Source organism: Sceloporus undulatus, chromosome 4, assembly GCF_019175285.1.
Source record: "Sceloporus undulatus isolate JIND9_A2432 ecotype Alabama chromosome 4, SceUnd_v1.1, whole genome shotgun sequence".
Classification (NCBI taxonomy): domain Eukaryota; kingdom Metazoa; phylum Chordata; class Lepidosauria; order Squamata; family Phrynosomatidae; genus Sceloporus; species Sceloporus undulatus.
Genome location: NC_056525.1, coordinates 191,006,519 through 191,032,116, shown reverse-complemented (window position 1 = coordinate 191,032,116; position 25,598 = coordinate 191,006,519). Strand labels below are relative to the sequence as shown.

The following is a 25,598-nucleotide window of genomic DNA, read 5'->3' as shown; positions in this document are numbered from 1 at the left end:
ATTCCCCCTCTCTTTATTGTTGGTAGGAGTAGGTACCATTGGTAGGAGAAACAAAATTTATAGCATCCCATGGAATATAGAATTATGGAAAGTAGAATTATGTTGGATGTTCTTGCTTTTACTTTTATGCATATTTGGCTTCCTTTCTTAGAAACACCTGCACACAGACTGTACATATATACTCCCTTTCTCTCTTTTCATGACTGAGTCCTTGGAATTGACCCCAGTGACCGGTGCTATGTTTATTTGCATACTGTTTGTAACCATGCAATATCTTAAACAGAAATTATGCCAAATATATGTAGCCACAGAGAATTTACACAGGTACATTTACCTAGGCTGTTTTGGACATATGCTGAGTATGTATAACAGATGAGGAGAAAACAGTGGGCAAGATTCTTTCTTACCTCACCTGTTTTAATGTGAAGAGAGTGCCTATGAATGGACAACCCTGGTTCATGTGATCACATATTAAATGCATTATACATATTTTTAAAGAAACAAAGAATCCCTGATCAGGATTGGGAGAAATTTAAGATCTCAGTCTGAGTAAAAGTCCCTCCTCTGGATGGTGCTTTATTACCCAGAGGAGAAAGTTGCCATTCTGTTAGGTATATCTGACCTTGGTGTCAACAGAAAACAATAATCCATGTGATAACTGATTATGAATGATGTACAGTGAAGTGATAACTTTAGTTCATATGGAACCATGATGTGGAGTTATGCATGAACTCATTCTGAGTGTTTAATTGGCAGAATGGAGTCCTAATGCAGGTACAATGTGTGTGTGTGTGTGTGTGTGTGTGTGTGTACTCTAGTTTACCTCATTATTCACTGGATTCTTTATTATCTAAAGATTTAACTGTTGTTTTTGTGTGCACAAGACTCTTTTTTAAAATAGCCTTTCTGTCCTTTTAGAAGGACATTTTAAAAACAAGATTGTAAAAATTGTATGAAAGCTAAAAATTAAATGAGCCTGCTTCTTCTGTTGTTGTTTTTCTAGCACCTTCCATGCCACCCTATGAACTGGAAACACCTTTAAATCAAACTGACAGTACTGTGACAGTTATGTTGAAACCTGCACAGAGCAGAGGAGCTCCAGTCAGGTATGGTGGTGTTCGGGAAGCTTTACAAGATTAAAACAAAATTGATTAATTTCTTGCCAGTGTTTTCTTGGGATTCTTTTCTAACTCAACAATCAGTGTTTAAATCCATGTTTGCATTATCTCTAATTAAATTAAATAACAAACAAGAAAGAAAGTCCTTTGATGTGGAGTGTTCAGGTATTGTGTAGAGGATTTCAAAGCTTAGTCTTTGAAAATAAAGAACAAAGCTGCTGTTCTGTTATGTGGGTGGCTTCTTTACTTCTATAAGGTAATTGCTTACTGCAGTGTATGAGTTCAAGGGCGCATCATTATTTTTATCCTCTACTACTATGTTTTCAGTAACCACTCTCCCTCTTTTTCCACCTGTGAATTTAATCACCATTATTTCAGGTAATCTATTGAAATTAGGATGTTCAAAATCTAAAATATATCAGGATCAAAATAGAATGGGAAAAGGAATGTATGGTGATCAGAGAATAAGAAAAGTTTCCTGGCTGAGAATTTTTAGGATCTTGTTTTTGGAAGTGATGGGGTATTGTAGCTAAGAGGCCAAGCTACAAATTGAGAAGATCCCACTCTTAATTCATTTACTAGTAGCTCTTAGTAACTCCCAGTAAACATATCAAGCCTTTCTAACTTGGTTGGTTATCTGCAATTGAGGGATAAAACTGACTTGTTTTAAAGTATTCTTATTGGAAATAAGACAAAATATCTACTACCTGCAAATTCTAAAAAGTTATTTAGTGCCCCTGTCCTCCTTTTTATTTTTATTTAGAGATAACTACAGTATGTTCCATCTTTTTTTTACAACCAAAAAAGTTTAAATGTTTGTAGAGAATCTATGCAGAGAAATAGAAGACAACAACAAAAATGGAAGAACGAGAGACCTATTCCACAAGATTCGAGAAATCAAGTGAAAATTCAAAGCAAGGCCCTGGGCATTGTACGACAATAAAAATAACATAATTCAAGACCAGGAAGAAATAAAAAGACGATGGGTGCAATATACAGAAGAGTTATATAAAAGAGATGACAACATGAAGGACACATGGAACAAAGAGTCATATGAAGATGAATCCCAAATTTTGAAAACTGAAGTGGAAGCTGCAGTAAAGGAAAGGGCCAAAACAAAACTCCAGAAACAGATGATATTCCAATAAAACTGTTGCAGTCCAGACAGAGTTAACCAACATATGTCAATAGATATGGAAAACAAAACGGCCTACAGATTGGAAGCAATCAATATATATACCCAGCCACAAAAAAGGAGAGACTATTGATTTATACATACATACATACATACCCCGCTCTTTGGCCACAAAGGTTCTCGCAGTGGCTAGAGAGTGACTGCAGCAACTATAGAACCAAAGGCCAATGCAATTTTAGGCTGCATCAATAAAAACATAGTGTCTAGATCAAGAGAAGTAATAGTGCCACTGTATTCTGCTCTGGTCAGGCCCCACCTGGAATACTGTGTCCAGTTCTGGGCACCACAATTCAAAAAGGACATTGAGAAACTGGAGCATGTCCAGAGGAGGGCGACTAAAATGGTGAAAGGTCTGGAAACCTTGCCCTATGAGGAACGACTCAAGGAGCTGGGGATGTTTAGCCTGGAGAAGAGTAAAGGTGAATGATAGCCCTGTTAAATTATTTGAAGAAAGATGTCATATTGAGGAGGAGCAAGCTTGTTTTTGCTGCGCCAGAGACAGGACCCGGAACAATGGATGGCAAGCTACAGGAAAAGAGATTCCACTCAACATTAGGAAGAACTCCTGACAGTAAGGGCTGTTCGACAGTGGAACACCCCCCCTCGGAGTGTAGTGGAGTCTCCTTCCTTGGAGATCTTTAAGCAGGCCAGATGGCCATCTGCTGGGGATACTTTGATTTGGATTCCTGCATGGCAGGGGTTGGACTGGATGGCCCGTGCGGTCTCTTCCAACTCTATGATTTTATGATTCTATAACACTAATCTCCTATGCAAACAAAATCATGCTAAAAATTCTGCACTATGGGCTCCAAACATACATGGAGAGCGAAATCCCAGAGGTCCAAGCTGAGTTCAGGAAATGAAGAGGCACTAGAGACCAAGAAATTTCAAAACAAAATCAGCATGTACTTTATAGACTAGAGCAAAGCCTTTGACTGTATAGATCATGAAAGGCTATGGAATGCCAAAACATCTGATAGTCCTGATGAGTAATCTGTACTCAGGACAAAAGGCTACTGTCAGGACAGAACATGGAGAAACAGAACGGTTCCCAGTTAGCAAAGGAGTCAGACAAGGCTGCATCCTATCACCCTATCTATTCAACTTATATGCAGAACATATTGTAATGAAAGCAAGCTTGGACATGGAAGAGGGAGGCGTGAAAATAGGAGGAAGAAATACCAACAATCAGAGGTATGTTGACAGTGCCATAATACTAGCAGAGAACCTCACAGACCTGGAACAGCTACTAAGGAAGATCAAAGAAGAAAGTGCAAAGGAAAGCTTACTGTTGAACATAAAGAAAACAAAAATAATGACCACAAAGAACCTACATACATTCAAAGTAGACAATGAGAAAATAGAAATAGTAAAAGAGTTTTGATATCTGGGATCAAACATTGATTGGAATGGGGACTGCATCCAAGAAATCAGAAGATTAAGAATGAGGAGGGCTGCTACAAAAGAACTAGAAAAGATCCTAAAATGCAAAGACATACAACTCAGCACAAAAGTCAGAATCATACAAGCCATTGTATTCTCTATTACCATGTATGGATGTGAGAGCTGGACAGTAAAGAAAGAAGATAGGAAGAAAATCAACTCATTTGAGATGTGGTGCTGGAGAAGAGTGCTCAGGTTTCCATGGATAGCCAAAAGGACAAACAAATGTTGATCAAGCCAGTAATATCTCTAGGGGCCAAGATGACAAGACTTAGACTGTCATACTTCAGACACATCATGAGAAGGCATGAATCACTGGAAAAGACTATAATGTTAGGGAAGGTGGAAGGAAGCAGAAAAAGAGAAAGGTCACATGTTAGATGTTAGATGGATGGACTTTATTAAAGAGATCACGAATATGGGTTTGCAGGAGCTGGAGAGAGTAGTAGAGCACAGAGGCCTGGAGATGCCTCATCCATAGGGTCACCATGGGTTGAGATGGACGTGAAGACAGTTAACAACAATAACAACAAAAGTAAATCTTTATGAAAAAAGAAATAGAATACATAGCTAACATTTTTTGGAACAAGATGTGCTCTTGTATTTGAGCTCTCTGAGCTAAAACATTGGCTGTATGTTCAGCTGGTTTTAAAATCCAGAGGAAATTATCCTATGCTGTTCTAGATGTCAAACAGATAATGTTAGCAGTAAGAAGGAAATATTAGTACAGATACATGACTTATCTTCACAGTATACCTGGTGTACTAATTAACAGTCATTATATAGCACTGCAGGCAAACTTATTTGCTCCAACTGCCCATTTATCTGTCATAAAGGTATCAATAGCAAGGTGATAAACCTTTGGGTAGGTTGGATTCACCCGACTGTGTGAGGCTAATTCTTGGTTAGATTTTTTTAAAAAAACCCATAGTTCATTGGAACTGTTCTATTCCTGATTAGGATCTCATGTTAAGAATTTACTTACCAGTACCTACCTACTTATTTATTTAAAAATCCTGATTTTCTTTCAGTATGGGAAAAAAGCAGTTTTGCTTAGGACTGGGTTGCAAGGAGTTTCCAAGACCCCCACCCACCCACACAGCCAAAATTTTTTTCCCCCATTTGGGTTTTTGGCCTCTTTTGGAGTTGGTGTTTAAATTACGGGGGGCTTATTTTCAAGCCTTACTGCCATCTATGGAGGGTTCCCAGACTACAGACTCTTCAAAAATGTTATCCTTTGCAAAATAGAAAATATGACGCCCAAATATATATTAGTTTATCCTATACTTTTTATGCTTGAAAGAACTGAACATCAGATGCTGCATAATAAAGCAGAAGAATGGCACTAGAGCAGAGCATAGTATTCTCAGGTAGTTCCTACTCTGAAATGATGGTTTTGTGGTTGTTGTTTGCTACAGTCAAGCAAGATGAGATCCAGTAGCATATTATCTTCAGCAATAATACTGATTGGCTTACAGAGCAGTTATAAGGATAAATGCAAACACATCCCTTACAGTCTCTTGACATATTCTGTATTACCTTGTCACATATTGAGTATGAGTGATATTGCATGCTGGAAACTCAGTTTACTCAGGCTTCATGTAAATGAACAGGAAGAGGATAAGACTAACCTTCCTGTACTCATTCCAAGGGACTTTCTGTGTGAGAAGTTCCCAGTATATGATTTCCTTAATCTGTATTCCTTGTTGAGTAGAAAAGGGTAGCTGTACTTTATTTATGCACTTCACTAAGTGTAATGGCTGTCTATTGATTCTGCTGTAACCACCCAGCATGGTTAATGCAGATTCTTGGAACTGTGCTAAACTTTTCAGTGTAAATGATTGTTGTCATTTTATTGATCAACACATCAGCTCTGTCACATAAAAATCTTTAATTCCTCTGATGGATAGAGGGAGAAAGAGAGAAGAAAGTAAGCACAAATTCTAGCACATTAGTGTCTAGGTTTACTTGTTTACAGCTTTACTAACTTTTCTCTTTACACCTGGGGAAATTTAAAATAGGAATGTTGCTCTCTATTTTAACTTCATTTGGATGCTGTCCATTACCATTACACTTGCAACATATTCAAGAAATTATTTAGCAGTACAAGTTGTTTAAATGCAGATAAATTTATAGAAATCCTCTGGATCCAACTGCTACAAGTTAGTGAACATAAGTCTTAAAAAAAACCAAATTGTCAGGTTTTGGAGGCATGGCTTCAATGATTATTGCAGTGTTATATAGCTAAATAGGATGGAGACATCAACCTCACACAGATGTTTACAAGGCATACGAGATCTAACTAGCCAGAAGAGAAACAGACAAAATGTGCTTGCACAAGCCGTCTCTCATCTTCCTCCATCTGTGTAGAGGGTGACTCATGTAGCGCAGAGCCTCCTCTTTTCATGAAGAATCTTCACTCAGTTTATAACCCTAGAAAACAAGAGAGTTAAGGCTTTACCCTGCAGACAATCATCCTCTGTATGTGGAAGGCAATGAAAACAGAAATGGCTGGGTATCAAAGCTATCATGCTTATGTTTACTCCTAACATGTAGAACTGATATGCTTTGTGCATTATATTGCAGTTTATGGTTTGGGTAATCAGTGATAGAAAATTAATTTGAACTTGCACCTTTTAAAGTTCGTAATGCATTCAAACAGAATGCTTAACAGTTTGCTAATTAAGTATTTGTTTCTAGAATGTTTGTATAAATGCTTTGTCCCTACTTCAAGGCACCTGTGCAAGTCTATCTGCCAATTTGTCATTATTTCTGATGCATCTACTTTATTGGAAATTAATATTGGCAAGTCAGTTTTGCTATTAATAACTATGTCTAAGCTCTGTAAACATTTAGAGCATATCAGATTCAAATGATTGAATAATGCCTGCTCAATTTTATTTCAACATAAAATGCAGCCATTGGTGGGTGGTTCAAAATACTTTTTGTTGATAGTTAATCGCTCTTATTTTCCATTTATGGACCATTGCAACTGAGAGGGTTTCACATCAGCCATGTTAATCATATGTGAAATCTGAAGAAAGAATTCAATTTCCTTTTTCACAGATAAGCAGCAGATTTTCATGAAAGAGTCAGATCATCTGAATTTCAGCCAGTTCCAGATACACTTCTATTCTTTTTGTAATTTATTGGCGGCTTACAGACCGCCATAAAGTACGCGCTCCACGCGTACTAGGGTTAGGAAGGGCCGTATTAGGGTTAGGAAGGGTCTTACCTTCCTCATGGCCCTTTTTCCTAGTACGCACGGAGCGCGTCCTTAATGGCAGTGCCCATCCACATGGGCGCCGCCATTTTGACGTCTTGGACACATAGTGTCCAGACGTATCACGGTGGAAGTGACGCCGCGAGGGCACGCTCCGCCCCTCACGGCGCCACTTCTGCATTTTGAAAAGGAGTGCCATTTCGGCACTCCTTTTTCGCTGCGCCGGGAAGCCTCGCGGTCTGGCCGCTGGGGCTTCCCTCCGCAGCGAATGGCGGCGGCGGAAAAACGTGCACTTGAGGGCAGTCTGTAACCCGCCATTGATTGCTTGTTTGCTTCAAGTCAAGGCCCCAGGTTTTTTCACTCTTTTTCTGCATGGTGCATTTTTTTCTTATTGATGCAATTGCACCATAGGGTTTTAACCTGTGTATTGCTAGGACAGAAAGCTATCTTTCAAGAAGTAAATAACATAAGAACACAAAATTATAAATTCGACTATACAGTCTAATCAATTAGAAAAGTTCAGCATAGCTACAAATTAATCCTCTGGAACCTAACCTAATCCAGGATATTGCTCCTGGATGGCAGAAAGAGCTTTAGGCCAGTGGTTCCCAACCTTTTCTATGCCCCCTACCACTTGGAAATGTTTGATTGTTTGCACCCCCTACAAAAGTTAAATCACATTGGAAGATGAAGAAATCCAGTTTCTGATTTTTGAACCACATACAATACTCCAGGTGAACAAATTGAACTTTAAAAAATAGGCTTTTAAATCAGTGTATAAAATGCAAATCTAAATTGAGCAATTAGGTTCTAATTTATTCAGGAAAAAATGAGTGATGATAGATGATTCATCACTCAGAGACACAAACCTCTCATGTGACTTTAGGTGTTTATTAACATGATTGATTCCCAGTCATTTTCCAAGGCTAATTTGAAAGGCTGGTAGTTACTATCTAGGGTTGCCAAGTGTCCTTATTACAGTCAGACCTATATATCCACAGATTCTTTATCCATGGATTCAACAATCCATGTGTCCAGGTGTTTATGGATTTCAAAGGCTTCCCTGTACATTCTTACCTGATAGTTGTTGGTATGGGCCAGAATTTCACTGTGCATAAAATTCTGTTTGAAAAAACTGAAATTCTGGACTATGCCAACAATTATCCGGTCAGAATGCACAAGGAAGCCATTGAAATCCATATATACCTGGACATCTTCAACAGGAAAGAAAAAACCCTTAAAATAAACAGTTTGTCTACTAGTCCTGAAAAACACCAAAATCAAGACCCAGCAACTGCAAATGAAAACCACCCAAGGTCAGGGGGATTTTCTAGCAGACAATGGATCATTAATTAAATAGACACCCTGAGGCCTTGCTGTTCAACAACAGAACAATACACAGATTAACATGTAAATCACTCCCTCTCAATGAACAGTATACAGTATATATCGCACTCCCTTCCATGCAGCATTCTCTGAAGATGCGAGCCACAGCTGCTGGTGAAACACCAGGAATAAACTCTTCTAGAACATGGCCTCATAGCCCCAAAAATCCACCCAAAATATGCTTTGATTTATTCTAGTACTTTTGTGTTTATGTTCACAGAAGGGTGCATAAACACCAAGCAGCAAAAATCAAAATTTGGATTCCATTTCACAGCAAATACAGTTGAATTAGACATATGATTTGATTTTCTTTGCATATAATAATAGTAATGATCTTACAGTGCGGGGAGGAAGGGGCGGCGCATCCCATAGGGAAGAATGGGGTGCGTGCCCATGGCGTGCATGTGCCACCGCACCACCACATGCACGAGCCCCATTCATTTAAATGGGGCTCGAGCATATGCGTTATTTGTTTTACACGGGGAGTACAGAACGGATCCCCCACGTAAACAAAGGGTGCTCTGTATTTTGAAATGATGTACGTTTTTAAAAATAACAGGATGGTGAAGTTATTGCAAAGTTGTTTAAAAATTTGTTCCTTTTTTACAAGTTTGTCATACACGTTTACAACTGTTCCGTCTGTCTGTCCATCCTTCCTTCCTTCCTTCCTTCCTTCCTTCCTTCCTTCCTTCTCTCTTTCTTTCTTTAACATTATTTAAGTTTCTCTAAAGTTGTAGACTCGCAAGTGAAACTATAGGGTCATCTCCTGTTATCATTACTTCAAAACTGTTTCTGGTTCATCATCTCCTGCATCTTGTTCTGTATATCTATCATTGTCCAGTCCAGATGTTGATGACACAACCTCACTGTCAATCTTATAATATCTTCACCCCTGTGCTGACAAGTCCTGAGAATGGTGACATAACATGGTGTAGAGATGAAGGTCCAATCTTCCCCCATACTGGATCTGGTTTTCCAAGGGTCAATTTTAATATTGTGTACTCAGTTCAGATCTTTCCAGCTCATACTCACCTGATACAGAAGCCATACTGTCATCCTATATCCTAGAGTTTTGATTGAGAGATTGGTGGCATTGATGATTACCAATGCCACCAATCTCTCAATCAAAACTCTAGGATATAGGATTCAAGAAGAGCATGCTACCTTCTCTCCCCATCTCCCCCCCCCAACCCCATTATTGTTAAAACCTCCAGCAGAATGAAACCTTATGCAGGAAATTGTGCATCCAAAGTGATGGCAGAATCTGTACCTCTGAGGGAGGAAGCATGCATGGCTTCATTCTGCAGAGGTTGAAGCATGAAAGCAAACAACACAGTAGACTCTAGTTATAAAGAGAGAACAAAGATCCAAGAGATGAGGATTAGAGTTCAGTTTCTATTCAACATAAACTGCAGTAGCATCCATCCTCAGTTGTCTTTTCTTGTTCTTGCTCTCATTAGTTTTTGAAATCATGTTCTTACATTTCACCTCAAAAAAAATCTTTCACATCGATTAACCAGTAAATTAAACACTAAATTGTATTTATCAATTTAACGTTATTCCTATATCTGTTTTACTTTTTGTATGGCACGCCGAGTTCCAGTGCAGAAAAAAGGAAGGCGGTGGTGGTGGCCTTACTATTTGAATTCCATCTTGCATTCCAATTAGCTAGAGATCTTCCTGCCATGGGATCCAACTGATATTTAGCATTCTGGCCTACTGTTTCACAACTGCAATCCCTCCTCTTCTATTGATTGAATTCTTCCTGAGGAGAACATAAAAATGCAACAACTGTTTTTAATATCACCATTTTCAGTAATTTCTTTGTTGTATTGCTTGACTATTTTTTCTTTGCTTTTTCAAGATATGTGTGCTCTTTCTCCAGAGTTCAGAGTGGCCCTTTAAATGAATGGTCTTGACAACCAGAACACTTGAGATTTCCACAATTAGCATAGTACTTTGTTCTCCTTCTGTTTAGACCCTCAGCAATTACCAGTGTTCTTTTAAAAGGAAAATTAACCCAATATATGAAATAGATTAAAAAATCATTGAAATTATCTCTGCATTGTTATATGCATCACAAAAGTAAATGCATGGAGAATGTATTTTATAGCTATGCCTCAACTAAATTGCTACTATTTTATAACTTTTCATTGAAACATAAAACATTATTTGAAAGAATGCATAAGCTTTGAAAATTCAGATTTTGTGGAAGTAAACAATTATTTTTACACAGTTGCAGATTATAGATAACAACTATGGACATGACAATAGCTTTCTAACTTTGGCAATGGAAAGACAGTGGAAGCCACCGTTTAAAAAACAATTCAGTGCTCATTCTGTATACCTCTTAGTCACAGTAAATTCATTAAAGATTAGTAAGCAAAGGCTTGAATATTATATTGAATGATACTTAACAAATATTCTGAGTCAGCCACACACTAGTGTGAATATGTGAGTAGATAACTTACAAACCACACCTTTAGTAACTTCTGTGATATGTGATGTCCCAAAATGTATATATTAACAAAGACCGTCTATGAGTTGCATATCTTCTCAGATCCTGAGTATCATTTCTGTACACTTCCCTTATTACAGGGGTAAGGAATTACTGGCTTTCCAAATGTTTTGCATATATATCCAAAGAGCTCCTCCACAATAATTAAAGTATTTTAGGAGCTGTAGTTCAAAACATCTGGGAGGCCAAAAGTTTCCTACCTTTGCTGCATAAAATTCAAACCAGGAACTCACATTTCTTTGGTATAGTGAAATGCACAAGTGCCATGGTTAAATGATAGAATTTCTGTGTAATTTGTAAGCTTGCATCTGACCTTTGGTTCAACCAAAACCCAACCTTTCTTCCTAAAGGGCAAAAATTAATACCTCTTGGTCATAATTAGTTATGATTAGTTTTTCAGTTCTGATTGCTTGACTGTGTTTCACTCACACTTTAAATATCTATTCTTCTGGAAATAATAAACAGTATATAGCTTAATATTTTGCTAAGGACATTTGGAATGAAGCAAGAAGCAATGCTCCCTTGATTTTGTGATACAACTTTGTTCACTCTGGTAGCTATAGTTAGATAGGAGATATATGTACCGCTTGATTCTGCTGGATCTCTCATGGCATCAAGGGTATGGGCTTGGGAAGATTATATGGTTGTTGTTCTTGTTACAATATTTATTTGTATCCAACAGTTTCTCATTTTGGAACTGAAGATAGGGATGAAGCAGACAGGCGGCTAGGAGCAGCCTCTAGCCACTCCAGCCACGATTGGCCCAGGATTGCAGTGACTGGATGGCCCACTCCTGAAGTGAGCTGTCATGATGGTCCTGAACAAGCTGCTAGCAGGAACAGATTTTTACCATTCCTTTTTCTGGTGGCTTCAAGCCTCCTTTGGTGGCCTCAGAGCGGCTTCTGGCCATTGTGGGGGCGTGTGTCATCTGCACACCACACCCTCAAAGCATCAGGAAGCTGCTCCTTTATTTCGGGCCATGGTTAGCAAAGCTTAAATAATTCATGCCATACAAAAAATTCACATCACACAAAAGTTAAAAGTGTAATTAAATAATTAGTAATTTCAAAACCATCTTAAAACATTTCCATTTAAAAAGTACATAGGCAATATAGAACATTTTACAAAGTCCTTTCCAATCAGTCTTCAAAGGCTTACTGAAATTAAAAAAAGTCTCCACCTACCTACAGAAGTATAGCGAGGAAGGTACTAGTCTAACCTCTCTGGGAATAAATCTGGGGGCCTAGGAGCAGCCACTGAAAAGGCCTTGTCCACCTGTACCTGTGAATAGTGGTGGGACAAGGTCCTTCTCAGAAGACCTCAACACACAAGCAGGCTAATGTTGGGTAATATGGTCCTTCAAATAATCTGGACCTGGCTTTATAGATGACAACCAGTGCTTTGAAGTGCCTGGAAACAGACTGCCAGTGAGTGGAGCTGTCATAACAAGGGAGTTGCATCTTTCCTGTTGACTATTGCCAAATTTCTGAGTACATAATTAATCTTCTGAGATGACACTGGCAGCCAGTTAAGAAGTGTTATACTGAATGGACCTTGCCCAGCCAGCTTAGGGATATGAAAGATGCTATTGGAAAACTTTTTCCATGTGGTAACTGAGATTTGGGCTTCTAGATGAAGCTCACAGACACATAAAACTGAAAGAACCATATTCCTTTACCTCAAAGCCAAACCCTACTCTATCCTTATTTGCCTTACAAAAGTAGCTTTTTATAATTTCAGTAAAGCCTTTATTGTATGAGAATTGTTCTATTATCTGGTCATTATATGAATAAAGAATTACTTCCCTGCTTCCTTGTCTGCAATTATGATGTCCTTATAGAGACTGAAGAATCTCTGTTATGTGTATAGAGGTAAGGTAGGATTTACCCTATTAAGTCTAAATGAAGATTGCCACTGTTTAACATAGAGCCCTTACATACATGAAATTTTGTCTTCTTTTTGAAGAGGAAGATTTAACTGCTGAATTATATGCCTTTGTTAGAACTCGATTGGATCATTGTAATTCAGTCTACTAGGGACTAGAATCTTTGTCAACAGAATGTGGCAGTAACTGCTTTGGTGGGAACTTACTTATGGAATCATATCTGTCCCACAAGGGCTTCACTTGTTATTAGTTTGTTTTAAGGTAGAAGTGAAAGAAAAAGAGGAGCAGATTTAGTTTTGAGATGATTCAGGTATAGACATAAGAGAGAGCACTAATCCAGATAGTCTGGTCAGATTTCCAGTCTTAGTATTTTTCTTCTTCCTCATCTCATGACTACCAAGAGCCACCGAAGATGCAAGGAGAAGGGGGTGAAAAGTAATGGAAAGAAGCACTTTGAAGTGGTGGAGGAGAGTAATAAAGGGACTGTTGTCTTTTTCCCTCTGGTTCAGATAGAGTCAAAGCCCTACTAGCATCTGAGGGCAAAATGGAATAGTGGGTTGTGCTTTGAGACCTATGTAGTAAATTGTGATTTGGAAATTTGGTGAGGAGAGCAGTTGCTGGGCTTCTAATTCATTATCTCTCATTGTTATGATACATGTATGCGTTCTGAGCTGCTTAGAGGCCCATATAAATTAGTGTAGTAGGGCACTTTCTGCCTTCTGGGATTTCCAGTAATCCCTTGTAAACCCTTGAGATAGGATGTGTAAATTAGAGATAGCATATCCTAAACTTTACAGCTGGTGTATAGCTGTGTCAGCCTCTATACTGATCAAAATGTTCACCGGTCCAGTGATCACAGTGAAGCTCAAGTCTCCTCTCCCAACCTGCATATTTTACCATAGATTTTAGAGAGCAAGCTTTGGTGATATTTTTGGTATTTCTTTGTCTCAGTCCTAGAAAGAGGGGAAGAGGGAGATCTAGAGCCCTAAAGCACAAGGCAGCTGTATATCTATGGAGCACAGTTGTGTGTAAGCTACGTCTACTTTCATAGAGTTTTAGAATCATAGAGTTGGAAGAGACTACAAGGGCCATCCAGTCCAACTTTGTGTCATGCAGGAAGACACTATCAAATAATTCCTGCCAGAGGGCCATCCAGCCTCCAGCAAAGGAGACTCCACTACACTCCAAGGCAGCCTATTCCACTGTCAAATAGCAATTACTGTCAGGAAGTTCTTCCTGATATTTAGGTGAAATCTCTTTTCCTGTAATTTGAATCCATTGCTCAGTGTCCTAGTTTCTGGAGCAGCAGAAAATAAGTGTGCCCCTCCCTTTGAAATATTTGAACATGGCTATCATGTTGCCTCTTAACCTTTTCTTCCCCAGGCTAAACATACCCAGCTGCTCTTCATAGGGCATGTTTCCAGACCTTTCATTATTTTGGTTGCCCTCCTCTAGAAACTGCTTGTCAATATCCCTCTTGAATTATATTGCCCAGAATTGGACACAGCATTCCAGGTGAAGTCTGACCAAAGCAGAATAGAATGGTATTATTCCCTTGATACAGCTAGAATCATAATGGCTTTTTTTAGCTGCTGTATCACACTGTAGACTCATGTTCAACTTGTGGTCTACTGAGACTCCTGTTAGCATCTACTGTTGTCAAACCAGCCATCCTGTATCTGAGCCTTTCATTTCTCCTTCCTAAGTTTAATATCTTACATTTCTTCTTGTTGAAAATCTTTTTCTTTTTCTTTTTAGTTTTGGCCCTACTTTCTAATTTGTTATGGTCATTTTGAATTTTGATCCTATCCTCTGGGGTATTAGCTACCCTTCCTAATTTGGTGTCATCTGCAGATTTGATAAGCATACCGCTATTCCATTAGCCAAGACATTGATAAAGATACTGAACAGTACTGGGTCCAGGACAGAACCCTGAGGCACCCCACTGGTCATTTCTCTCCAGTCTGAAGAGAAGCCATTGGTGAACACCCTTTGGATTTGGCCAGTCAACCAACTACAGATCCACCTAACAGGTGTAGGAATATAAGAAAATTGTCTTTGTTTTTATTTATGCTACCGCACACATTCAACAAAACTGTTTGTGGCCTTGTTTTACATACACATATCCTTGAACCCAATTTAACTTAATCCCAATACAGATGGGCAAAAAGAAGCGCCAAGACACGGCCCCTTTCTGCCCCCAACGGAGGCAATCAAACTCTGCGGCCTCCAGGAGCCCTAAAAAGAACTCCCTCTCTTGCACGCTGATGACGTCCATGTGGCGCGGTGGCATTAGGACACTGCAATGTGTGTACGCCATCGTGGCAGCCCTCATGTAGATGGGGGTGCGCCATCATGGCGTGATAGGCCTTTTGAGTATGCAGTCACTCCGCTCTCCCGAGCCCTAATTATGGCCCCAGGCCACCGCAAAGCGGCGGTTTGTACCAGGCCTAACATTAATAGATCAGTGCCTCCAGAATATGATGAGTCAACCTGCTTGCTGTTTTTATTTTCAATGATGAAAAAATTGATTAATATTTTTACATCCCTAGTGATAAAAGGTAGAAGCAGCTTTTCACTAAATTTTAGAACATTGGTTATGGCACCAAAATCAACTCATTCTGAGCTAGGGTAGCTGCCTGTGGGATGAAGGCAGGACAGTGTAGCTGTAAACCTTAAATGCTATAGAACTGTAGCTTTCCTGTAGAGAGTCAGTGAAATGAGTGACCGGATAGTCTTACAAAAACTTCAAAAATTTCAATCAGGAAGAAGGATTTGTAGTTCTTTAGAGGTTATTGATTTCCAAATACCTCCAGACCCCAGCCATTAAAGTTGCTGGTCAGAGATAAAGTAATAAGTGACCACTACTTTTGCTCATAAAATTCAGAGACTGAGACCTGAAACAGACAGGCCAAAGAAGCAGCTTCTGACTGCTTTTGGGGCATGGCATTAAGATGATGCACACACCCAGAGCAGACAGAAGCTGTGCCGAGGCTGCCAAAAATGCCCTGAAGCTGCTGTAAAAAAGAACAGATTTAATCCTGTTCGGGACCACAGAAGTGGTCCACTTTTAGGGAGCGTGTGCAATCTCTATGGTCCCAGACCAATCACGGCTGGAGCAACCAGAGGCCACTCCTTGCCATTTTCTTCAGGCCCTAGCCATGTTAGTCTGGAATATCAGTATGCATAGGGATCTTGCAGCACCTTTAGAGGCTAGCTTCACTGGTATCAAAGGTGCTGCAAGATCCCTTTGCATAGATTTTCTCATGGCACCTGTCCCCCTGTTTTGACAATATCACTTACAAAAGGTAAGCATATGCCATATGCCCTGTCCTTTGTTTTTTCTTTTTTTTTTCTTTTCTCTCTTTTTTATTTCTTTTTTTTTTATTTTTATTTTTTGGAGGAATAATTAGCTTTATTACATATAAATCAGTGGAGGGTGAGGTATAGCTATCGTTGTTCAGCAATGTCAGAAAAACAAGCCTTTCTCCTTTGCTATCTCTTGAATACAGCATATAAATACAGTAGGCCCTTAAATGCTTCTGTCTGACACAGGCAACAGAGAGAAAGATATAGGGACATAACTTTGATTAATAAGTTGTGTACATAATATGGGGTGCAGTGGATCAAATGGTTAAGACGCTGACACTGTGGATTGTAAGATTGGCAGGTTGGCAGTTCGAGGCCTGGGTGCCGCATGATGGGGTGAGCTCCCATCACTAGTCCCAGCTTCTGCCAACCTAGCAGTTCAAAAGCATGCAAATGCAAGTAGATAAATAGGTACCATTCTGGTGGGAAGGTAAACAGTGTTCTGTGCAGTCATAGTGGCCACATTATCACGGACCAGTCTCTGACAACGCTGACTCTTTGGCTTAGTAATGGAGATGAGCACTGCCCCGTATGGTCAGACACAACTTGACAACCTTGTCAACGGGGAATACCTTTACCTTACCTACATAATATGCAGAATATAGCACCTACAATATAGCTTCTATAATAAAAAGCTTACCTTAAAAATACTTGTTGCATGGTGGTGAAAGGGGAAGATAATGAAATTTACTTGCCATGGATTTAGATTGCTTAAAAGGTGAGGTGAAGGAAAAGAGTTTGCACACAGAGCTTTCTCACTTGGAATTCTGTGCCTGATGTAAAGATTAATAATAGGTGGCCTTTCAGGGAACTTTCAGATTCATTCTAACATTCTAGTTGTTACTTTATTATCCCAAACGTCCATAACTAACAGGTTTTTTTTCCATCCTGCCCTTTGTTCTCAATATGGGGCTGTAATTGAGTTCATATTTTTCACCCAACCTTTCAGCTGTAATTAATATTTTATTATATCAGATTTTATCACTAAATAGCCTAGCAGCGGGGTATTGAGCCACATATAGGCTTTTTAAAAAAAGTACTAGTGACTTACTGATGTCAAGCCTCTTTCTTGTAATGAGTTACGGCTGAGAGAACACAAAATGCATTTAGGGTAACCCAGCTAATATTCCAAAGCAATTTATGACTGATCTTATCTAGATCACAGCCAAACCAGGAGAAATTAAAGTTGCAAAAATGGAATATTTATCACTGGAGATCTATTTATGATATCCAGCATATGTGGTACACGGCCAACATTTAAAAAGTCTCTATCTGACTTTGGTTATTTCATTTTTTGAAGGAGTCTGGTTAAGCTACATGCCTTTTGTGTTATGGACTACTCAGACTTTATGAAATAATGTGAACTATGAATTCCTCTAAAGTATATGAAATGTTAATACAAATAATACGTGCTTTGCTGATTTCAGCTGTAAGCTTGTATAAATCAAAATGTATTTGTTTCACTAAAATGTTGCTTGGGGCTTTTTAAAATTAAATTAGACGAATCATGAAGGAAACTAGGCTATTGGTACATACACACAAATTAGAAAAACAGTGATGTTGGCATGAACACCATCCTTTTTTTTTAACAATTTTTTCTTATGAATTCATCTGTCATAACCTGGTACAGGCAAAACCATTGTGTTTAGCCACAGAAAGCAAGAGCAGCTAATCTCTTCTCCCTACTTTGAATAGATGATTGCTGCATAAATACAAATTAAGGAAAATTAATGTTGTTTATCATTTCTCTTTTGCTTTAAACATAAAAAGCATTTTATAGTAATAACCTTTATAATCCTTAAAGCAATCTCAAGGAGTATTTCATTAATAGTTACAAGAGAAATCTCAGGCAGTTAAATCATGAATGACCACATAATCCTATACATGTTTACTTAGAAGTAAACCCCAGTGTGTGGTGGTGGGATGTTCAGCCCATGGATGGTTGAATGTGTGGATAAAATATCCATATTGAACATACAGTACTGGAGGTTACTTCTGAGTAAACATGTGTATATGCGGATGTAAACCCCAATATGCTCCATCAGGCTTATTTCCAAATTGTATTGAAGGTCCAGTGAGTCCTTTCACCCAAGTTGACATCTGCTGTAGTTAGACCAAAATCCAATTATAGCATGACATCTAAAAATGGCCTCACATTTTCCTCTCTTCTCTCATAATGAGCTTTATTGTATATGTTGTTATTAGAATATAAAGCTGTTCCTGGAAGAAATGAATTATCTAGATCCATGTTAGTCTGGTTTCAGACCTGGTTATGGGTCAGTCTGGTTATTGGTGGATGACCTACGAAGGAAAATGGATAGGGAGAGTATGTCCCTGTTGGTCCTACTGGATCATTCAGTGGCTTTTGATACTATTGACCATGGTATTCTTCTGCATTGCCTCTATGGGATGTGGCTTGGAGGTACTATTTTACCTCCAAGTAGTTCTTTTCTTTCTTGGATGAGTGCTCTCAGAGGGTGGTGCTGGGGAATTCTTGTTAAACTCCTTGGCCATTGGCCTATGGGGTCTCTCATGTCTTGTCCCCTATTCTTTTAAACATCTACATGGAACTGCTGGCAGAGATTGTCTGGAATTTTGGTGTAAGGTGCACTGATGATCCCCAGCTGCCTCAGTCCTTTCTGCCTGACTGCAAGGAAGCTGTTCCCATAGTAAACTGGTGTCTGGCAGCTGTAATGGACTGGATGAGGGCAAACAAATTGAAGCTTAATCCAGACTAGACAAAGGCACTCCTGGTCAGTCAAAAGACAGATCTGGGAATTGGGGTTCAGCCTGTGTCGGATGGTGTTACACTCCCCCTGTAAACTCAGGTTCATAATTTGGGGGTACTTCTGGATTCAGCGCTGAGCTGAATCCAGGTTTCAACAATAAGCAAGAGTATGTTTGCACAGTTAAAGCTAGTGCACCAACTACACCTGTTCCTGAGAAGTCAGATCTGGCCATGGTGGTACATGCCTTGGTTACATCCCACCTGGATTACTGTAATGTGCTCTATTTTGGGCTTCCTTTGGAAAATATTCAGAAACTTCAGTGCGCCCAGAGAACTCCAGCGAGATATTTATTAATTGGAGCTGGCTACAGGGACCACACAATTCCATTGTTCAACAGCATCATTGCCTGCAGTATGTTTCCAAGCACAATTCAAAGTGTTGGTTTTCACCTATAAAACCCTATACGGCTTGAGTCCAGGCTATCTGAAGGACCATATTGTGGTGAATAGAATATTGAGCTGACCAATGAGAAGGCAGCTGGAGCTCAGCCAATAGCAGCGTGTGGGGCCGGGGACTTTAAAAGATTCTGAACTGAGAGTCATTAGACAGTTGGTTGTCATGTGAGGGAAGGTTCTATCCAAGCCAGTGTGAGGGCTTTGGGTTATAAGAGTTCCTGAGAGGACAGAGAATTTTGGGGTCCAAAGGAAAGGACTTGGGTCAAATATACTCTAGGGTAGAGAGTACTGTGTTGTGTACCTTGATTGTGTTGATAGCCTGTGGGGCTTAAGCACTGAAAGGGAAATGACAACGCCATTAAATATATACATTGTAACTAAGGAAGACAACAATAACCAGTTTTGGAACAAGTTTTTTATTCTATTCTGTTATTTAATAAACTTTTATTCTTTGTTTCAAACATCACTGGCTTATGTTGGCTTTAGAGACATCAATGCTACCTGCATTTTAACACTTTTTGGTGTTCAAGGTGGAGGCTAACAAGATATAAACTCCACTTACATATTAAATGGTGGTAGCCATGGGGTAAAATAATCCCTCAGGAATGCCATCATCCAAAGTCAGTCTTCAGGTGAAAGTTAACTCTGGACCAGGCCTCACACATATCTCCTTTAGAGCCCATATAGTGTTGAGATCATCTGGAGAAGCCCTTCTCTTTGTCCCACAACCCTCTCTGGCCCTTTGTGTGTAACAAGGGAGAGGACATTTTCAGCAGCTGGTCCCAGACTCTGGAATTCCCTCCCTAGAGAGGCCAGGATGGCCCCATCCCTCCTTTCCTTTTGGAGGCAGATAAAAACATTATTGTGCCATCAGGCTTTTTCAATCTGACATGGGCTGGTCTTTAAATGCTGTGTAATTCAGCTTTTAAAGTCTGTAGTAGCATTTTAACACATTTTAATGCATAGCTGTTTTAATCATAGCTTTTAAATCTTTTAAAATTGTTTGTTTTTAAAATTATATTTATACATTAAATGCTTTTGTATTGTTTTAATTGTACTGTTTTAATTTTAAATTTGCTGTTCACTGCATTGAGTTTGGGAGAAAGGTAGGATATATGATGAGATGATGATGATGGATGATGATGATGATAGAAGTTTCCAGTACAGTACTAATAATATAAATGGGGTATAACGTGGTCCTTCAAAAGGAGATTTCATTTTTGCAGAGTGTTCTCTCAAAAATTTGTGTTACAGTTCTAAAACTCAGTGGAAGACACCTGAGCAGTTGCTAACAACCAGGAACATGACTCTTTATTGATCTGATTGTTCCAGATCTGACAAGCTTTTGAACAGCACCTAACAACTGCGCATATGTGTTCTTTGACAATACACTGTTTTTTAAGACACAGTTCTGTGTACAATTACGTACAAGTAATTCCCACAGTAGGATTATTCTGAGTAAATGACTAAGATTTTAGTGAGGTGAATCAAAAACAATGTGGAAATGTTCCAGTAGGGTAATTGATACTAAAGAACCATGACACAGAAGAGGGAAATCTTGACAAATCCTTTTACCTATGTTGTTTATTAGTTGTTGTGTATAGAATTAGACATAGCCATGTGTCTGGAATATCAGTATGAAAGAGATCTGTAGTACCTTTGAGAATAACTGTGCAAAAGAATTGTAGCATAAGCTTTTCATAGAATCATAGCATTGGAAGAGACTCAAAACCATCAACTCCAGTTCCCTGCCATGCAGTAATGCACAGTCAAACCACCCCGACAATGGTCACCAACCTTGTTTAAAAACCTCTAAAGAAAGAGTCCCACCCACACAAGGGAGTGAAACAGCTCTTACTGTCAGGAAGCTCTTCCTAATGTTGAAGTGGAATTTTTTTTTCTTCCGTACAGGGTGCCCTTGCTACGGGGGGGATCTGTTCCGCACTCCCCTGCGTAAGGGAAGTTCAGCGAATGCTTGAGCCCCATTAAAACAATGGGGCTTGTGCATGCAGTGGCATGGCGTGTGCCATGGGCGTGCTTACCATTGCCTTTTGGGCAAGTGGCTTTCAGGTAAGCTGAAAGCACATAATATGCACCCATATGACACGGGCCATACTGTATGAATCCACTGTCCAGGTCATGTTCTCTGGAGCTACAGAAAGTATTGCTCCACTTCAGTATGGCATCCCTTGAAATTAAATATTTCAACAGGGCTATCATGTCACCTCTTAACCTTCTCTTCCCCACCTAAACATAGCCACGATCTAAGTGCTTCTTATAGGGCAGGCTTCTAGACTACTTCCTCAGATGGCATGGAGTGAACTGCTGTGCAGGGAGGGTCTGTACGAATAACCATAGAAATGCAAAACATACGATATGGTGATGAGGTGACAGTTCAGTTTTAACTATCATCATTAGGGACAAAAACAGGTGGAAAGATGTTGACTAAGGCCAGGGTGGGGGATGTCCATATGAATGGTGGAGGAAACTTAGGAATGTGGTGTGTACAGCTGAGAACCAGAAAGAAGATGTGATTAACTGACTGAGAGGGCACTTCATATCTTATAACACCCTAGCCTCATGAGAACACACTTGCACATCTCCTTGGTACCCTCTCCTTTATCACATCTCCTGTCTGGTTCCCAGCCAATATACACCAATACATTCATCGTTCGGCCTCTGAGGGAGAAAGGCTGGCCAGTACCATCAGGGGCTAGCCTGAAGACAGAGGCTCCTCCCTCCCAACTGTCATCGTTCGACCTCTGAGGGGGAGAAGGCTGGCAGTACCACAGGGCCGGCCTGAGACAGAGCCCTCCCTCCCTAACTGTATCTTCGGCCTCTGAGGGAGAGACAGGCTGGCCAGTTCCATCAGGGGCTAGCCTAGAAGAAGAGCCCTCCCTCGGTCCATCCCTTGGTCCAGGCCTCAGAGGGAGAGAAGAAGCTGGACTATTCCCTCCCCCCTCACCATTCCTTCTCCTTTGTGTCGTGTCTTTTAGATGTAAGCTGTGGCAGGGAACTGGCTGTTATCCCCTGTATGTAAACCGCTCGGATTCCCAGTGATGGGCGTATATAAATAAAACTTATATTATTATATATTATTATTATACACCCATTCCTAAACTTCCTCCACCATTCATGTGGTCATCCACCCACCCTGCCATAGGCAGTATTTTTCCACCTGCTATTGTCCCTCATCAACCATAGGTGACACTGAAATTTTCACCTCTTCACCATACCTACAAGTTTTCATTTCTATGGCTAGTACATAGGCTGATTATGAAGGTCCTTCCTGGGCGCACTCACTCCATGCACCTGAGGAAGTAGATAAAGTTTACTAAAGCTTATGCTACAATTTCTTCTCACTTATTATTATTATTATTATTATTATTTAGGATTATATTTTTAACTTAGTCTCAAAGGTGCTACAAGATCCTTTGCATAGTTGATGTATATGAGTGAACACTTGATTACCTTAAACTAGTTCTCACTGAAATAGTAAGCCTGTGTTTGGACTGTTTAACTTCAGATTGGTGATGGGACTCCCATGATATGATGTCCTTATTTCTTTAATAATCCACACAGAAGCAACTGCAACCATGCATATCAGGCAGAAATATAGAATGTTCCCCTAATACTATACTGTGTTTGCAGTTGAAGTTGCAGGAGGGGAGGTTATCAAGAAACAATCAGCCATGTGACTTCCCACCTATTCCTGCCGAAAGGGATCTACAGGTTTACCATGTATGTGTCCCATAGGCCGCATTCCCGCAATCCTGTAAAATTATAGTAATATCGCTAATGGAGGAGTGACATTGCACAAATTCAGTTGTTAAGTCTTTTGCACCAGATTTTGGCTTGCACAGAAAAGCTGTTGATTCGTGGGTTGTATCTAGTCATCATCTGCTCTAATATAGCTTCCATTGCATAGTCAGAAGGATGGTATAGCCTTCTTTTCTTTTAACCGTAATACTGTGATCTTTTGCAGGGTGCAGGAAAATTCATGCCATTTTACATGACATTATAATATATGCATTGGGATGAGCACAAGGAATGTCTTTCCTTGTATTTAACTAAAACCTAGCATTCAGAGAGAAGTTGCAGTGGCAAAAATGTGCAGCCTTTGAAGCTCCAGGGCTCTGCTGCAATCAAGATATCATATAAAATAACAAACATTTCCCTCCCCGAAGAGGTGAATAATGGTCTCACTCTCATTGCAAATGCCCTTGTAGTAATGGTGCAGGGGGGAAATGCCATCACCTTCCACGGATGATACTCTCTCTTTACGCAGAACCATAGGATTTCCTGTCTGTGTGCATAGGAATGCTAAGAAAAGGCTTTGCTTGGATGTCTTTTTGGAAGAAAACCCCTTTGTAATAGTGACTTTTAAATCTTTGAAAATATCATGTGAAGGTTGGGCAGCCACAAGAAGCTTAAGGATTTCATTTTTTTAAAATGGGGGAATGAGATGCCATCCTCCACTCCCCCTCCCCTAGATTGGGAATGTAAAAGTAATCTTATCCAAGCTTACTTGAGAGTTTGTATTGGGCATTTTCTCTAGAGGCGGAAATTAAGCCATCTTTTATTACTTCCTTCAGAAGGCTACTGGGCCTTAGTAGGTTTATTTGTGGAGTCTATCTGTAGTAGACTAAAGGGAAAATAATATTTTGGCCGCTCACCTATGCTTGGCCCACTTCAGAGATTTATAGTCCCTGAGTTTGAATGAAGAGCATCAGCTTCTAGATGCTAGTAAAGGTTACAGAAAAATAACATGTTTAAGTGATGTTTCAGCAGGGATGTTTTGAAGAATTCAGACCCCACTTGCAAAATATATTTTACAACAGCAGCCTACATACAATAATAAGACATTGGCATACTGAGGTCTCAGCTACTAGCAACCGTAGTGTCTCCCAGTTTATGTCAACTAGAATGTAAGGTTTGGAATGAATGTTCTGCAGCAGAGGCTTTTGGGATACAAATTGCTCAGGTTTCTGCCTACATCTGATAGTAACCCCCGCTTGTTGTTGTTGTCAACTGCCTTCAAGTCGTGCCTACTCATAGCAGCCATGTGGATGAGACATCTCCAAGACCCTAAATAAATAATAAATAAAAATTTTATTTATACCCCGCCCTTCCAGGGATCAGGGCGGCTTACATAGCAATAAAAACAGAGACAATCAACAATAAACAAAAATTTAAAACAGGCAAATACATCAAAACACTAAAAATAACAAAAAGCCCCATAGCCCAACCTCTTGGCCACGGAAAGAGGAGGGGCACAGGATATTAATCGGGAATGCCTGTTGAAAACAGGAGGTTTTTAAATCCTTCCGAGATTGGGCCAGGTGGTAGATGAGCGGAGCTCAATGGGCAGCGATTCCAAAGGGCTGGGGCAGCCGTGGAAAATGTCCTCCGCGCGGTGGAGGTTACCTAGCCCCAGGCACCTTCAGTAATTGCGCCCAGATGTTCTGAGGGTGCGAGGCGGAATGTACGGGGAGAGGCGGTCCTTTAGGTATCCTGGGCCCAAGCCATTAGGGCTTATAGGTAATAAACCAACACCTTATATTGAGCTCGGAAGCGAATGGGCAGCCAATGGAGATCTTTTAAAACCGGTGTTATGTGGCTGGTCCTGGGAGCACCAGTGACCAGCCGGGCCCATATTCTGCACCATTTGTAGCTTCCGAGTTTGGTATAAGGGTTTGCCCCATGTAGAGTACATGGCGAAATCCAATCTCGAGGTTACCAGAGCATGTACAACAGTTTCTAGGTCCCTCTGGGCCAGGTATGGGGCAGCTGGCGAATCAGCCGAAGCTGAAACATGTGCTCCTGACCGGCATTCACCTGAGCAGTCAGGTGAAGCGACGAGTCAAGAAGCACCCCCCAGACTGCCACGGAGTCCTCACAGGGAGCGTGACCCCGTTCAGGACAGGTGGAATCACCGCCATTCCTGGACCAGGAGAACCTATCACAGTACCTCCGTTTTCTCTGGATTCAATTGAGTCGTTTTTCCTCATCCAGCCATTACTGATCTAGACAGGCCACGAGAGGAGAGACGCCATCCCCAGTCACTGCATCAGTCGAAGACATAGAGAAATAATTTGGGTGTCATCAGCGTACTGATAACCCCGCGCCCCATGCCTCCGGATGATCTCTCCCAGCGGTTTCATGTAAGTTAAATAGCATGGGAGACAGAATGGTCCTTGAGGACCCCGGTTTTAAGGGGCCTCTCGTCGGAGCACACGTCTCCCAGCTGCACAATCTGGGACCTCCCGGAGAGGTA

At 40.2% G+C, this 25,598-nt stretch overlaps 1 protein-coding gene across 1 annotated transcript in view; it reads left to right on the top strand.

Moving 5' to 3' along the window:
• PTPRM (protein tyrosine phosphatase receptor type M) overlaps window positions 1–25,598 on the top strand; it is a 292,405-nt gene that overhangs the window by 13,014 nt on the left and 253,793 nt on the right. Inside the window, exon 5 of the mRNA XM_042464433.1 lies at window positions 1,004–1,106. Within this exon, the coding sequence (XP_042320367.1) occupies window positions 1,004–1,106 (103 nt within the window). The remainder of the gene's footprint in view (window positions 1–1,003; window positions 1,107–25,598) is intronic.